Genomic DNA, 15,530 nt, shown 5'->3' with positions numbered 1-15,530 from the left:
CATCATGTGACTTTGTACATATGAACGACCATCCCCTCAGACGCGTTAACTTCTACCTTTCCCGATGTATTGACAGCCAACTACTATCAAAGAGATATCCTAAGTTTGCTCTATATATTGCGCAGCTGCTCCCATTGTCTTCCCTCTGATGAGTTCGATTGTTTTGAAAGATCTCTGAGATGAAGGCATCTCAACATCATGGGCCAAGGTTATTCACTTACAACCCTTTCAGCGGGTTCGGCCGGGATCGATATCCCTGAGCTATCAGACTTGACCTATGAAAAGTCCATGGGTGGTGGGAGATTCATGAAGAGCATCAGAGCAAGACAGCAAAATGGACTCGTTTTTGTAAAGGTAATCATGAAGCCTTTCCCTAGCATGGAGCTAGAGCCATACGTTAAAGCCATAATCCGTACGTTTGTGTTTATTTGCCAAGTGCTGAAATACTAAAAGGCGTTCTAACGTCTAAGGGTAGGGGAACGCAAGTTGCTTTCCGATGTTCCCAATGCGTTAAGCTATCAAAGGGTCCTTGAAACTGGCACCGGCGGCTACTTAGTTCGCCAATACATCCACAGCTCTCTTTATGACCGGATGAGGTATGTACTGGATTTTTAGTCGATGGTGTATCTCTAATAGACATAGTACGCGGCCTTTCCCAGAGGACATTGAGAAGAAATGGATTGCCTTTCAGCTATTATGTGCTTTACGGGATTGTCATTCACTCGATGTCTTTCATGGCGATATCAAAACAGAGAATGTCTTGGTTACATCCTGGAATTGGGTCTATCTGTCGGACTTTTCATCATCATTCAAACTAACATTCCTTCCGGAGGACAACCCTGCTGATTTCCACTTTTACTTCGACACATCGGGGCGACGAACCTGCTACCTGGCACCTGAAAGATTTCTAGAAGCTGGTGAAAAGCGAGAATCTCAGCAAATCAATTGGGCTATGGATATCTTCAGCGTCGGCTGTGTAATTGCGGAACTGTTCTTAGAATCACCTATATTCACCTTGAGCCAGATGTACAAATATCGGAAAGGCGAATATAGCCCAGAACACGGCCAGCTATCCAAGATCGAGGACCCAGAAATTCGAGCATTAATCCTTCATATGATTCAGATCGATCCAGAATCCAGATATTCTGCAGAAGAATACCTAAGTTTTTGGAAAAACAAAGCCTTCCCGGAGTATTTTTATAGCTTTCTTCATCAGTATATGTCACTCATGACAGACCCTTCCTCGGGCAGAGCACAAGTCGAAGCCGAATCCGCAAATAGGGGAGAAGCCGATGACAGAATAGAGAGAGTCTATCTTGACTTTGACAAGATCTCTTACTTCCTGGGGGCATCTACTAAGACATTGAGAGATGGCTCAAGCCGTACTTCATCGAAGCTTACTGGCAACACTTTCCCTGTCCAACTCGACTTACCTCAGTATGGCCTTCAAGGATCAAGATCAAAATCTCAGCTACAAACAGATGATGGCGTCCTCATCTTCTTGACACTCGTTGTATCCAGTCTACGCAACACATCAAAAGCATCTTCCCGAATCAAGGCCTGCGACATTCTTCTTGCCTTCGCCGAGAGATTGTCTGACGAGGCAAAATTGGACCGCATCCTTCCCTATATTATGATTCTGCTCAATGATCGCTCCGACTCTGTGAGGGTGGCTGCTATACGTTCCCTTGCACAGCTACTGGAAATTATACATGTAGTCTCTCCAGTTAATGCTTATCTCTTCTCAGAATATATTTTTCCAAGGCTCCAGCCGTTTGTTACCAGTTCCAACTCAAACCCAAGCCCGTTGGTCCGTGCCGCATATGCATCATGCATAGCATCTCTAGCACAGTCATCCCTCAGGTTCTTGGATATGATACAGGCATTACGTACAGATACTCGCCTGCCGACCTTAATACCAGCTGGTTCTGAACCCAGATGGACCGAAGATGCTACTTATCATAATCTTTACGACGTTGCAAGGGTCGATCTTCTTGAGTATTTTGAAGCTCATACGAAAGCCCTTTTAACTGACAGTGATGCCTCAGTTCGACGAGCGTTCCTCGGTTCTGTCTCCAGCCTCTGCGTTTTTTTTGGCAACCTGAAGACCAACGAGGTCATTTTAAGCCATTTGAATACGTACTTGAATGACCGTGATTGGATACTGAAGTGTGCTTTTTTCGAAGCTGTCGTAGGAGTTGCAGCTTACGTTGGGAGCACAAGTTTGGAACAATATATTTTACCTTTGATGGTCCAATCAATGACTGATCCGGAGGAGTTTGTCGTGGAAAGGGTTCTTCGATCCCTTGCTGCGATGGCTGATCTCGGCCTTTTCCAGCGATCGACCACCTGGGATCTCCTTCACATTACGGTTCGTTTTTTGGTTCACCCTAACATGTGGCTCCGTGAAGCAGCAGTGACATTCGTTGTCAACTCTACCAAATTTCTACCTGTCGCCGACAAATATTCTATACTTACACCACTTGTGCGGCCTTTTCTTAAGTTCAGCGTTGTAGGATTTTCAGAGGGCGATATGCTTGATGCATTGAAAAAGCCACTTCCAAGAAATGTATACGAATTAGCCTTTATTTGGGCTGCCAAGGTTGAAAAGGGTATATTTTGGAAAGCGGCGAATCGAGACGGGGCTTTCAGCCTAGGCGCCAATGATGGTATATTTCCCAGGGGAAGCCAGAGAAATTTGAGCTATTCTCTGGGCTCGCAGCCTAAGAACGAAGAGGACGAGCAGTGGTTGTCCAGATTGAAAAATATGGGCATGGGCTCTGATGATGAGCTCAAGTTGCTTGCTCTCAAAGAATACATATGGAGAGTTTCTGCACGTCAGACAAAGGAGCCGGAAAATGGAAACTCTCATCTGAACAACGTTGTTACTTTAACGCAATATGAAGTGACTCCTCAGACTGTCTTCTTTGACAAGAACCAAAATGTGAAACCACGCAGAGTCTCCTCAGCCAAAGATCAACCCAGCAAAATTGGAGAGCGCAGACCACATACCATTACCGATGCTCTTCTCGATGCTTCAACTACAATTGATAGCAGGCCCAATTCTCGTAGAAAGCATGCACGATCGAGAAGTCAGCTGCAGAGGGAAATGGGGCCTATCCTAACGACTCCAAAGCAGAATACCTTGGACATCATTCGAGCAGCTGGCAAGTCTCCTGCGTCATCGCCGATAGCATCATCACCAAGCGCTGCGCCAAGCCCAGGGCCCTTATCACCCCCTGGTTCAGACACCGAGCGAAGACTTACTGAGGGAAGAGAAAGCCCTGCACATGAAAGTTCATCGACGCCGACTGAAGCCGAAAATCCCGTGGTGAAAAGCCTATCCACAGGTGTACAAAGGAAGTCCAGCGCTATAAGCCTACTCAATCGCAAGGACTCTGCGAAAGCTTATGCGGAGACAAGCACAAGCTCCGCAAATGCATTTGGCAAAGTTGATGTTCCATCACATCGGGAAATGCCGCAGTCTCCCTTGTCCGTTGCTCATGATAGAAAAGCACTCAAGGATAAACCGCAACAGTATCATGCCAGTCATTCGTACGGTGGACGTAATCCTGTAATCCTTAGATTACTTGATAATGTGTTCGCGGAGAATTATCCTACGGACCTTTTTGATCTGGGGCCTTATGTTAAGGAGATAGATACCAGGCGACCGATCAAAAAAGCCAGCGGCAGTGAGACGAACAAGGTATGGAAACCAACCGGTGGACTCGTTGTCATCTTTGGTGAGCATAGTGGAGCGGTGAATAGAGTTGTAGTGGCTCCGGATCATGCGTTCTTCGTCACTGCGTCCGACGACGGTTCTGTCAAGATCTGGGATACAAGCCGTCTTGAGAAGAACCTGACACCTAGGTCTCGTCAAACATACCGCCACTCTGTTGAAGCTAAGATTAAATCCTTGACATTCGTTGAAAACACACACACCTTCATTAGCGGTGCTACCGATGGGAGTATTCATGCAGTAAAAGTTGACTATAGCAATGTTAACGAGACGGCTCGGTACGGGAAACTCCAACTAGTACGCGAGTACCAGCTACCAGTGACCGATAACGGAACTGCGGAGTATGCAGTTTGGATAGAGCACTTTCGTGTCGATTCACAGTCTACACTCCTCATTGCGACGAATACATGTCGAGTTCTTGCGCTGGACATGAAAACTATGCTCCCTGTCTACTCTCTTCAGAACCCTGTTCACCATGGAACACCAACTACATTCTGTTGTGATCGAAAGCATAACTGGCTCTTGGTAGGCACCACACATGGCGTTCTGGACCTTTGGGATCTTCGCTTTCGAGTGAGATTGAAGGCATGGGGCCTTCCTGGATCTGGTGCCATCCATAGAATTCAAGTACACCCGACGAAGGGAAGGGGAAGATGGGTCTGTGTGTCGAGTGGCGGCAGCCACGGGAACGAGATCACTGTCTGGGATATTGAAAAAGTCCGGTGTCGAGAGGTGTATCAAACAGATTCACTGGGCGTCGGCACTCAAGGACCTAACGGCGATGATACCAAAGCAAAACAGACGCTTATGGGTTTTAAGGAGTATGAGGCGTGGCACGTCGATAGCGACCGGCCTGAAGGGATGCTGAGCCGGTTCGCTGCAGAAGGACCCTTGTCGGGAGCTGTCGAGCAAGCTTCAGGACCGTCGCTCTCCAATACACCTTCAGGGATATGCGCTTTTGCTGTTGGATATGACTCACCTGATGATGGAAGGGATAACAGTACTCGCTGCGGATTTATTGTTTCTGGTGGATGTGATCGCAAAATCCGCTTCTGGGACTTGGCTCGGCCCGAATTATCAACGATCGTCAGCGGGTTGGACGTTGTTTCGGAAAGCGGAGCAGCTGGGAAGCCGCGTTATGAATTGTCTCAGCCGGGACCGTCCCTCTTAGTGACCTCCGAACATCTCCCTAATGCTAGTGCTGCTGTCCCTACCGCAGGAACAGGTGGAAAGAGCAACAGCAGAAAAGGGGCGGGTGGAAGACTACCACGCAGTACCGTAATTAGCCTACAGCAGCAACAGCTCCTCAAGAGTCATTTGGATTTCATTCAGGATGTCGCTGTGCTGCGGGTTCCCTATGGAATGATTATCAGTGTCGACCGAGCGGGGATGGTTTACGTTTTTCAATGATAGGCATGCTTTCATATTGTGTATAGTAATAGGACTTGGTGTCAATGGTGGTAGAATCACGAATATCCAAAGCTTTATTGACACGAGATGGTTACGCTACAAATTTATATCTCGGGTAATAAGACTGTACTTTCCATACTATATTGTGATCCTCACAAGGGAAGAAAATATAGATCACAAATTCTCTATATCACCATGACCATAAACACCAGCTATGCCTCTCCCTCCCCAACCCCTTATCAGAACAAAAGGAAATTACCTTAACCATCAAAGAGACAATAACACCACCTAACAATACAATCTACTCAACAAGAACGCATATGTATATTCTTGTACACTCAATACCAAATATGCATATCGCAATTTACTCTCAAGAAACAAACAGCCTACCAAATAAGCATATATCCTCCCCAAAGCCCATATTAAAAGGATAGCATAAAACATCCCTGGCCCAAGAAAGCGCCCGAATTCCCTGTCGGCGCTAACGAGAGAGCAACTCGGATCATCCGGCACCGACGGAAATGAAGATCCCCGATTCCGATATAGGCTCTGCGGATGATCGCGGACTGCTGGGATGGAGGCTTTTGTGTTAGTGTTGTTTTGTGTTATGTTGTGCGGGTGTACGACTTGGATGTAGAGAAGGGTAGAGAGTATCGCGTTAGTCTGGGGGCTGGTCTTTTGTAATTGATGTTTAGTTTGCTCGTGTTCAATTTCTTGTGTATGTTGGTGGTAAGGCGGCGGACTTATAGGTTGTGTATTTATCTCCGTACTCTGTATTTTGGGCAGTGGTTTAATCCTTCTAGAGGGTCGGTTGGCGCGCTGGAGTGTACATTTAGATCTATAATTACATCCTTAGAACCTCTAAATCACGCAAATATAGTACCTAGATAGATGCCTTCAGTTTGTCAATGGTTCTTGAACAGGACCCAGTCATCAGGGCACAATTATCAAAGAAAAGTGCCAGGTAGGCCCCAAGAAATAGGAAAAGACCCAAAAGAGCACAGGTTCGGCTGTCCTGCATCCTTAGACAACAATAAACTAAGTAACCCGGTGTTTGACGAGCCATTTCAGACGGCTGGCAACAAAGAAAAAGGAAATTGCGCAAACCTTAACACGGCACGGAGTAATCGATAAAGCTGTTAAGTGCTGATGGGTGTTTCCGTGTTGTAAGGACTTTCCTATATGGGTCAATTGGATTTGTGCGGGTAGGTTCATCTAGGTATGTAGCACTGTACGCTACTGTTTCTCGCCGGATAGCTTGGAGCGAGCTTATACATCGCGACTATGATATTCTGCTAAGTATAACAGTACGTGATGGGTATGTTATGTACTTTTGTTGTCCCGTGTACTAAACCCCGTTAGGTCTATAATGTGAGAGGGATAACTCCCCTCCCTCTCCAAAATCCGGGATCCGACGGGAACAACGACCGAAATGGCCAAAGACACACACCACTGTTCTTAGCTTGGACGGCATACAGGCCCAAGGATCAATATAGCTATGCGCTTGGAGGGGTCGGAGTCTCGGCATACCTAGATGAGTAGTTGAACCTGGTGGATCCGACACCGTGGATGGTGAAACACTAGACGGTGGATAGATCACAAACTGGCAGAGTAAATATCGCACTTTTTCCTTGGGATGAGGGAGGCGGTGGTTATAGAATATCGTAGTCTTGTCAATGAGGCGTACTAGTTGATGGTTAGTAAGTGTGGGGTTTAGTTGTCGTCGCTCTGAGCAGAATACGTACCGTAGGTAGTACCTCGTATGTTATTAATGGGGAATGGAAGGAGGAGTGGTATATACCGTTTGCTTATAGATTGGGCTGCTGGGACGTTGAGCAGATCAGACAACAGCTTTTTGTTCTTTGCCTTTCTTGGTTAATCTATTTGGCTTTGTGTCTTCGTTGCTTGGCCTCATTGCGCGTTGGGATTGGGTTTCAGGGAGGTTAGTTATCTTTTTTATACAGGTCATTCAAGCGGGCAGTGGCATACAATAAGATATTCATCGACATTGAGGAAGGTACAAACCGAAGGGTCTTGCATCCGAGCTCGCCAACGTGGTGTCCAATACTTCCCATGATTAGTCTGTTCCACCGAAAAACGGATCTAATCGTATGGCGTAGGAATTAAAGCGTGACAATTGATTAATAAATATCAATGAATGTAAGCTAGAAGAACAGTTACAGATATGTTCAAATAAACTACTGGCTACCGAACATATCGTCACCTATCATATCAGACCCAAAGATCAGGCCGACACTCCATCCATGGGATATTGTTGTAAATTACTTGTTTCCCTTAGAGTTTGGGCCGTTGGATCTGTACCAGAAAACCCGTACCGAGATTGCCGTCGTTGAAGTGGACTCCATATTTGTTATTTATTACCGGTAACTCCATAGTTGATAATACCGATATCAAGAAAAGGGAGGGAAAGAAAATGAAACACAAAGAGCAGGTGGCTCCCATCTTCATATATTCTCCGAATTAATAGTGGCTTCGATAGTTAATATAAAAATAGCGGTCAGTTACTTGCTAGTGCTGCAAAGATGTCATGTCATGATCGATCGGTTGATCGGGACGGTTCGGTTCGTCTGATAATGTTCTGCGATGGCCGGCCATCTGAACCTCTGGTAGATATCCTAGACCACTTTCCAAGAGAACTAATCCTGCAGGTAAAAGACCTCGTAATTGCGTTTGAGGGGAATGTCAGTGTGTGCGTTCGGGGAGAGCTTGCCGGGTATGACAGAACCATCGTGGACGAGAAATTCGGTTGGGACTCCTATTTGCTAGGGTAGGGATAGCCATGACTCGGCGCTGTGGATCCAGCGGGGGAGAGGAACGCGTTGTCTCTGACTTGTCCGTCGGCACCATATTAGTGGATTCAATTAAACAGGGGAACAATATTACATTAGTAGAAGGGAAAATAACACTAGTAACACGATAATAATAATGACAAAAAAGCGCTTACAATCAAAATAGGGGGAAAAAAAGAAAAGGCTTCCAGAAGAGCGAAGGGAAAGACAAAGAGCCAGGGGGAAATTTTCCGAATGGAACGATTCATAACAAGGTTAACTTTCCATACAATGTCCACTGTTGGAGATTATTCGCTCGTAATTGAGTTTTCGGAACCACACTATATAGAATTGGAATGCTGAATAATGAGAAAGCGAGTAAGACCACTTTGGCTGGAACATTGAAGCTGCCTTTTTCTTGCATAAGTGCATTGCGCTACGCCTAGCAGCACGCATACCAGAGTCGGCAGTGAATTGCTGCAAATAATGATCGGCCTCTCTTGCCCACAGGAGCCACTGACACCTCCGCCGAGAATATTCCACCCGTGGGTAGTGATGAATATTCAATGAGGCTACAACCATGAGACGTATCCAGAACAAACACAAAGAAGGGTGTACGGAGTACCACTGGCGAAATCATGACTCTCATTGCGTTTTGGACTGAGTGAATAGCAGCATCCCATCCCTGCCGCATTGCAAACACCCCCTAATACTAATAAGCTCTATTCAACACGGACCAAAGTCAATCGCGTAGGTGGAAACCTTCGAACGGTGATGATAAGCGATACGTGAACTCTATTTGGTCTCTCCTTACCATTCTCGGTGATGAAGAGGACTTCGTTTATTATATATCTTCGTTCCAAGCTAAGACGAGCGAGGAGATACAATGTGGAAAAAAGAAATAAGGGATTGATGCCTTTGCAGATAAGGCAAAAAAAAGGCGGGACTGGAAGTGGAACAGGTTCGCATGCCGAGTTTCACCTCGACCTGAGCTGCCAAAAATACGCACCGCTTATCACTTAGTAGCCGCATCGCATCTTTGTGATCCTTGGAGCCTTATTTCCTAATCAATTTTATCAATTTTATCAGTTTAATCTCATTTTTTTTTTTTTTTTCTTTTTTTCTTTCCTTTTTGACTTCCGTAGTGCTCCATTGTGTTTGGTTCAAGCTCGTGGAAGAAGATCCATTCTCGCGTGGGAAAAGAGGCGAAGGCCGAGCCGTCCATCGTGTTGGGGGGTTTTAGCCTCCGCTTTAGTCCAATCATTCTCGGGACTAAGAGAGAAGTCTATGGTACCTCAGGTACACGCCAGCGCCGTACAGAGCACTCTCCTCAGGTACCCGTGACCTAAAAGACTTAACGCTGGACTCCGTGTATCTTATTTCAGTATCCAGGTAACACCATCTTGAAACCCCCGCACGGGCACAACGCAAGGAGCCTCCAACTCGGACACATATCCAATTGAACCGGAATTTGGGGACGTGACATTTGATAAGACGAAATTAAAAGTTTTCGTTCCAGTACGCAAGATTCTAAGAATAAGCCACCGCCCGCTATCTTGGCTTTCTTCAGTAGCGACGACATTACTTACTTCCAAGAAAGAAGACTCCTCCAGTAACGTTGACGTATCAAATGGGGCACACCGGTTTTATGGTCCCTGACTAGCAGTTCTCCACCGGCGCAGGAACGAACAAACGGGGCAAAGTACCGTCTAGTAACGTTAAGTTAAAAATTAAAAAAAAAATGAAAATAGAAAAAGGAAAAAGGAAAAAAAATAAGTATCTTTGATTAATAACTCTCCCCTACGGAGTTAGTCTAGACACTAACTGGTCCGAACTCTCCAATGAAAACGGGCCCCCAACCCCTTAACTGCAAGTTACCAACTCTTCAGGGCCAAGATCAACTCCCTAATCCTTTCTTTTTCTTTGTTGCTCCTCTCCTTCCTTTTCCCTCTTGTTTCCCGTCCCGTCCCTCGTCTTCCCTTCCCCTCCCTCCTTCCCTCACCTCTCTTCCCCCCGTCACCACCGCAGAGAGTGTGAGAAAAGAGTGTGTGCGTGAGTTCTTCACCTCACTTCCAACACGTTGGCTCTCTTCTCGTTGGAACGTGTTACATATCTTAGGCAATGCTCGCCAACTCGATCACTGGGTTGTAATTGAGTATCGATATTCGATTTCGCCCAATTGCCCCTTCTCGTTCCTTCGTTATACTTTGGCTGTCGGTCCTTCGTTCCGTCCTCATCCTTTACAACCTCTAGCAGCGCTATATTCCCTTGCCGATCGGATTTCGCACTTGTCACACTCATATCTCGCTACGATCATCCTACACCCTTTTTCATCAATTAATTCTTAGTATCTTTTCAAGTCTCGATACCAGTGGTTGCGGGTCCTGGCACTAAAAGAGGCAAGAAGAAAATACAAAATTATATATACCCGAAACTCCGCAGACGCAACTTGGTATCGACATTATTTCATTATGGCTCCGTCTCTGAGAGAACAGTCTTCCTCCTTTGTCCGCCCGTCCACACGCGACCGCCCGTCAACCCGCGACCAAGGAGAAAACTCGCTGGTCGTTCCTAGTCGCACCTCCTCGCTTCATTCCCGCATCACTCAGCCAATCCCATCACAGATAAATGCAAAACCGGCCCAGCGAACACCCAAAACGTTGACTCATGCCTATATGGTCTGTGGTGTGGGCCGTGAGCCCTCCCAATGGGTGAGGGCACCCGCACCTGAGCAGGGGAAAATTGGCCATATGAAAGGTGCTGTTGGCCAGTTTTGGTTGCCAGAGATCCTGGGCAGCAGTCCCCGATTGGAACAGGATAATGAGATTGCTAAATCTTTGCATTCGGCAATGAGGGTGTGTATCCTACCGTTGTTTTGAATATGTACTTTCCCGCGCGAATATGTTAGCTGACACCGAACAATAGGCTTGCTTTCCCCACGACGTTGAAATCTGCACAGGCAAAACTCAGCCTCATTGTGTGCATCATGCTTTCGTTTTACAGCAAGATTCCACCCACACTCTCTACGGTATCGCTTTGCGGGTGTGGTCACGGGCCGACGAAAAGCGCGCAGAGACCATCCGGGAGCTGCGCAAGAAGACAGAGCCGGATTTCTATGACAACCCGGAGGAGACCTACTGGATTCCATATTGCTTGAGTTTTCTGTCGAGGTACCCACTGTACGACCTCTTAGGCGACTACCTCCGGGGCATGTGGATTCACTGGAACAAGGCCACGAACTTGTTCCACGCCGAGGAGGTGTCACGAATCCTCAGCTTTCCCGCACCACGTCTGAACGACCTTGTTCGCATCGATATGAAGGACTATGCATTGTGCTACCAATTTCCGTCATCCCCCACAGGGTTCCAGAACTTTTCCATGTGGCCATTATTCAATTGTTTGTCAATTCCGAATATTGTTGGTGTAATTGAGGCCGCTGTGTCGCCCACTCGTCGCATCATCTTCGTCAGCCATTATCCCGCTATGCTGACCATCGCCGCCGAAACTATTCGGCACTGCGTTCGTGTCTATGAGTGGAGCGGGTTGTACGTTCCAGTGGTTCACGCCCGTCACATCAAGGACTTGGTCCAGGAGCCCGGGCCTTACATTCTTGGTGTCACAGCTGAGTGTCGAACTCTGTTTAACGCACCGAATGACGCCTTGGTTGTGGACCTGGACCGGAATTTCGTCCTGACTTCCAGCCCACCAAGCGTTTTGACACCAGGACAGCGTACTAAGTTTATCAACCGCCTGACTCAGTCTTTGAACGGTGATATCTCTCCATCTGGCGTTCCGAACCATTTGCGGTCAGCATATGCTGGTGGTAAACTCATCCCAGCCGGTCAGATTATCGTGATGAGAGGAGAGGTCGAGAGCGTGCAGGATCCTCAATGGTGGAACCAGGATGCTGTCATGGGCGTTATGGATCATGTGTGCGAGAAATTGGGACGCAACACTGGCGTCAAGGCCATCTTCGGTGGCTCTGTGAAGAAACCTCTGATGACCAAGGTGTCTACTCGCCATCTCAACGAGATTGTGCGCGAACGGAACCAGTACTCGCGCGATGCTATGGAAGCTTGGCAAGACTTTATTAATCTCAAGGGTCGCATGGATACCGAACTGAGCAAGGTCACGAAGCGCAACAACTTCTTGGTTGAGGAACTAGAAACCTGGAAACAGCAGTTCCTCAAATTCCAGGCCTTTGCGGAGCAGCTCACGAAGGAGACCTCTGAACTCAAGGTCAAGATTGAGAACCATAAGCGTGAGAACCGCCGCCTTACTGGCCTCATTGATCAGCAGAAGGATGATGTGGCTCGCCTTACTCTTCGTTTGTCCGGCACCGAGAAACAGCGGGATGACGCCCTTGAGGCATTGGTTCTTCAGCAGGAGATCGCAGAGGAGCTGGAGCGCGAGCGCAAGCGTAACCAGCAGGAACTTTCGTCGTTACAGCACAGCAACTCGTCTCTGGCTCGCCAGCGCGACGAGGCTCAACGTGTGGTTTTGCATCTTCGCAGCCTTATCAATGGTCAAACACATCATATGGAGCACATCATCCGCTCCATCGGCAGCGAGGTCGATATCTCGGAGTTGGCGGAACAGGAAGCGGTTGAGGAAAGCAGAGAGACTCCTAGAGAATCCAAGGTTATTGAGCAGGAACTGGAGCCTCGGAGAGAATCGAGCACTCCTCGTCCTGATATGAAAAGGGCTTCCAAGGTCGTGAATGACATGAGTCCCGAACTGGAGCAGCATCTTCTAAACATTGGTAATGGGCACAACCGCTCTCTCGCTCGTCTTAGCATAACTGATGTGGCAGATCGCTACCTGCGGGACAAGACCGACGCGATCTCCGACATTATCCGCAGCATCAGCGAGCAGTGTGCTGCCGCGGTGGAGGGCCTACACCTGGCCCAGGATGCAGAGGATGAGGACTCGGACGAGTCCAGCAAGACGCTGAATGGAAACCGACTGGCCCCAGACCAGTCTTCGATCCATGAGGGCAGCGAAATGGGCGATGTGGATAACTCCCTTCATGCCCACCGGAACTCCAGTGTTCCTCCCACCCCAGACTTGGTGCATAATCGGTCGAGTACCTCGATGTCCATGGTGAGCAACTCAACCTTTCCGGAAAGGGGGAGTCAACAGTATGGACCGGGTGAGGTCCCCACCAGGATAGTTGAGGATGATGATGAGCGTAGCCATGAGACCGATGGTCTTGATGACCAGACTGAGACCGGAACTCTGTCTAAGCAGGCCAGCGAGGATCTCATGCGGTCGAGCACTTCCCGGCTGGTCGCTTAATTTCCCATCATCTCGATGATGCAACGCTGATTTCAACGACTTTGACACGACCTCTGCTCCCCACCGTCTCAGTTAGAGCGAGTTGTGCAATGGCATTGTTTTTGACTTTTGCTTTCGTCTTCTTTTCTACCTCCCCGTTTTGGATATTCCCACTGTCGCCTTTTCAGCCATGGAGATCTTTTTTCTTTGTCTTATCTGTTTATTTATTTATTCTCTCTTGGTGGACTTATTGTCTTTCTCGTCTCTTGCCGGATGGATTGATTGTCCCGTTTTATTTTCCGTCCGCACTATTGGCGTCTCTTAACTTCACTTCTTTCTGGGACCAAGTGGTCTGGGACTTTTCTGTTTGGGTCATCTTTTTTTAATGGCATCCATGCGGAGCCATCACACTCATTGTGTTTCCTTGTCGTGGCACATACATTTCCTTCTGTCTATAGTTTCGAGGTGGGGGGCTGCTTTGAGAGCTGCTGTAGTCCAAAAGATTCAGAATTGGACAATGTCTACCATTTGGTAGATTGATTAAATTCAAGATGTTTTGTACAGATATATATCATATAGTCAGTACGTACACTAGTCATTCGCACCTTAAGCCAGTTTGCCGGGCACGAATGGGTGTCCCGCACTCAATCCGCCGCAAACAGCCCATGCCTGTCCATTGACATAGCTGCTCTCGTCACTTCCCAGGAAAAGAGCTACCCGAGCAACCTCGTCAGCAACAGCACCTCGCTGCAAGGGGTTCAGCTGTCCGATCTTGCGCTGCGTGCCTCGGGCACGGGCGGCGTCGAACACAGACTGTGTCATGCCTGTTTCGATCAAACCAGGGCAGATAGCATTGATGCGTATACCAGTGCCCGCTAATTGGTATGCGCAGGTCTGAGCGATAGAAACGACAGCTGCTTTCGAGGCAGAGTAATCAGTCGAGCCGGCATTAGAGCGCAGGCCGGCAACTGACGCAGTACAAATGATTGAACCTGAGGGATACGGCTTCGAATCCGAAGTCTGTTTCATAGCGCTGGCCGCATGCTTAACGGCCAGAAACACACTAATCGGACGGCCATCAGTACATATTTTCCTTTGCTTTTGATTCTGAGAAAAGAAAGACTAACCCAAGCGTATTTGTCTTCAGTGTCTTCATAAAGTCCTCCCCAGAGATGTCCGTAAACGCCTTCGGCTGACCCACGATTCCTGCATTTGCAAAGAAAATATCGAGCCGGCCATATTGCTGAAGCGCATCGTCAATCACGGCTTTCACAGCCACTTCATCGGCCGCGTCGAACTGACGGATGTGGGTATCGACACCTGGGTACAGAGATTCAATTTCACGCTTGTGAGTTGCCAGGTGTGAGTGGTCGTAATCACAGAGGTAGACAGCTTTGGCCCCATTGTGTGCGTACTGATGTGCGCTTGCACGGCCGATGCCCGCGGGGGAGTTGGCTCCTGATTTGGAGATTCTTCGTTAGCCCTGCTGTTTGAAGTACACATACATCTGCAACAATAGGCCATTGAGAAAAGAAGGGACTCACCTGTTATGATTACAACCTTATCCTTGATACGGCTATACCACACTTAGTATTCGGCTATGCTTGTGTTGCATTTTGAGAGTGTCTCTCGCTTAAGCTCGTCGACTTAGATAATTCAGATTAACTTACGGGCCAACTGAGTCCTGTGCAACTTGTCGAACCTTAGGGATCCCCTCGAATGTGCCTGCATCGGGAATGCCGTCCACCAGTTGCTGGCTAATCCCTTGGAGACGCTTGGCAGCTCCGGACATTTTTAAATAGATTTAGTAGGCTGCAATGTTTGTAAATGTATTCTGTAGAATATCCAAGAGAAATATGGTATGATTATTCAATATCAACTGCTACATATAAACATAGAGTAAGATTTATGAGGGAAGCATTGAGGAGGCTAATATGCAATCGGCTCGGATAATTGCTCCATGGCTGGGCTGTTTTGCGGGGAGAAGCCGAGGCTATGGTCAGGTGACCTCCAGGACCCATGCAGAGGAGTTCTAAACCAGGTTACAGGTCAGCAGCCCTCGTTCCGCGCCCCGAAACTGGTCATGTGATATACCTAGCGGTGGCATCTGGCAAGGGGCACATGACCTGTGTACTCGAGTTAAAAGGTTGGTTAATGCACAGAATCGGGTTAGTCAGCTGGCCCTAGGGACTAGGCCCAAACAGGCAAGGTCACATGTCGTGTCCCACGTCATGGCCCAACGGGCTTTTGCTTGGTTAGACACATTCCAGGCTCTGCTGGCTCCTTTGTATTATTTTATTTTTGCTTTTTTCGGT

The 15,530-nt window shown here is 47.7% G+C and overlaps 3 protein-coding genes across 3 annotated transcripts; 2 read left to right on the top strand and 1 right to left on the bottom strand.

Moving 5' to 3' along the window:
• The first annotated feature begins 44 nt into the window (after nucleotides 1-44).
• On the top strand, nucleotides 45-5,165 carry BDW43DRAFT_279385 (ubiquitin-binding serine/threonine protein kinase VPS15). Its single transcript, XM_032042296.1, has 3 exons — nucleotides 45-412; nucleotides 476-596; nucleotides 643-5,165. The coding sequence occupies exons 1-3, from the start codon at nucleotides 199-201 to the stop codon at nucleotides 5,147-5,149; spliced, it is 4,842 nt and encodes a 1,613-aa protein (XP_031899263.1). The 5' UTR covers nucleotides 45-198; the 3' UTR covers nucleotides 5,150-5,165.
• A 5,027-nt stretch (nucleotides 5,166-10,192) lies between these two features.
• On the top strand, nucleotides 10,193-13,529 carry BDW43DRAFT_108986 (DENN (AEX-3) domain protein). The gene is made up of 2 exons (XM_032037880.1): nucleotides 10,193-10,793; nucleotides 10,864-13,529. The coding sequence occupies exons 1-2, from the start codon at nucleotides 10,410-10,412 to the stop codon at nucleotides 13,234-13,236; spliced, it is 2,757 nt and encodes a 918-aa protein (XP_031899262.1). The 5' UTR covers nucleotides 10,193-10,409; the 3' UTR covers nucleotides 13,237-13,529.
• Nucleotides 13,530-13,821: 292 nt separating this feature from the next.
• On the bottom strand, nucleotides 13,822-15,007 carry BDW43DRAFT_312102 (SDR family NAD(P)-dependent oxidoreductase; the record flags this gene model as incomplete). Its single annotated transcript, XM_032047301.1, has 4 exons — nucleotides 13,822-14,278; nucleotides 14,343-14,673; nucleotides 14,760-14,791; nucleotides 14,886-15,007. The coding sequence occupies 4 exons, from the start codon at nucleotides 15,005-15,007 to the stop codon at nucleotides 13,822-13,824; spliced, it is 942 nt and encodes a 313-aa protein (XP_031899261.1).
• Between the last annotated feature and the right edge of the window lie 523 nt (nucleotides 15,008-15,530).

The sequence above is a fragment of the Aspergillus alliaceus genome, assembly GCF_009176365.1.
Source record: "Aspergillus alliaceus strain CBS 536.65 unplaced genomic scaffold BDW43scaffold_28, whole genome shotgun sequence".
NCBI lineage: Eukaryota > Fungi > Ascomycota > Eurotiomycetes > Eurotiales > Aspergillaceae > Aspergillus > Aspergillus alliaceus.
Note: the sequence above shows the minus strand (reverse complement) of the source record. Positions and strands in the feature narration are given on the sequence as shown.

Excerpts from the sequence above, each read along its gene's own strand:
- BDW43DRAFT_279385 (XM_032042296.1), top strand. The coding sequence starts at position 199 with ATGGGCCAAGGTTATTCACTTACAACCCTTTCAGCGGGTTCGGCCGGG. Across the intron at positions 413-475 it reads ATACGTTAAAGCCATAATCC|GGGAACGCAAGTTGCTTTCC; the intron begins GTACGTTTGTGT and ends GTCTAAGGGTAG. Across the intron at positions 597-642 it reads TCTCTTTATGACCGGATGAG|TACGCGGCCTTTCCCAGAGG; the intron begins GTATGTACTGGA and ends TAATAGACATAG.
- BDW43DRAFT_108986 (XM_032037880.1), top strand. The coding sequence starts at position 10,410 with ATGGCTCCGTCTCTGAGAGAACAGTCTTCCTCCTTTGTCCGCCCGTCC. Across the intron at positions 10,794-10,863 it reads CTTTGCATTCGGCAATGAGG|GCTTGCTTTCCCCACGACGT; the intron begins GTGTGTATCCTA and ends ACCGAACAATAG.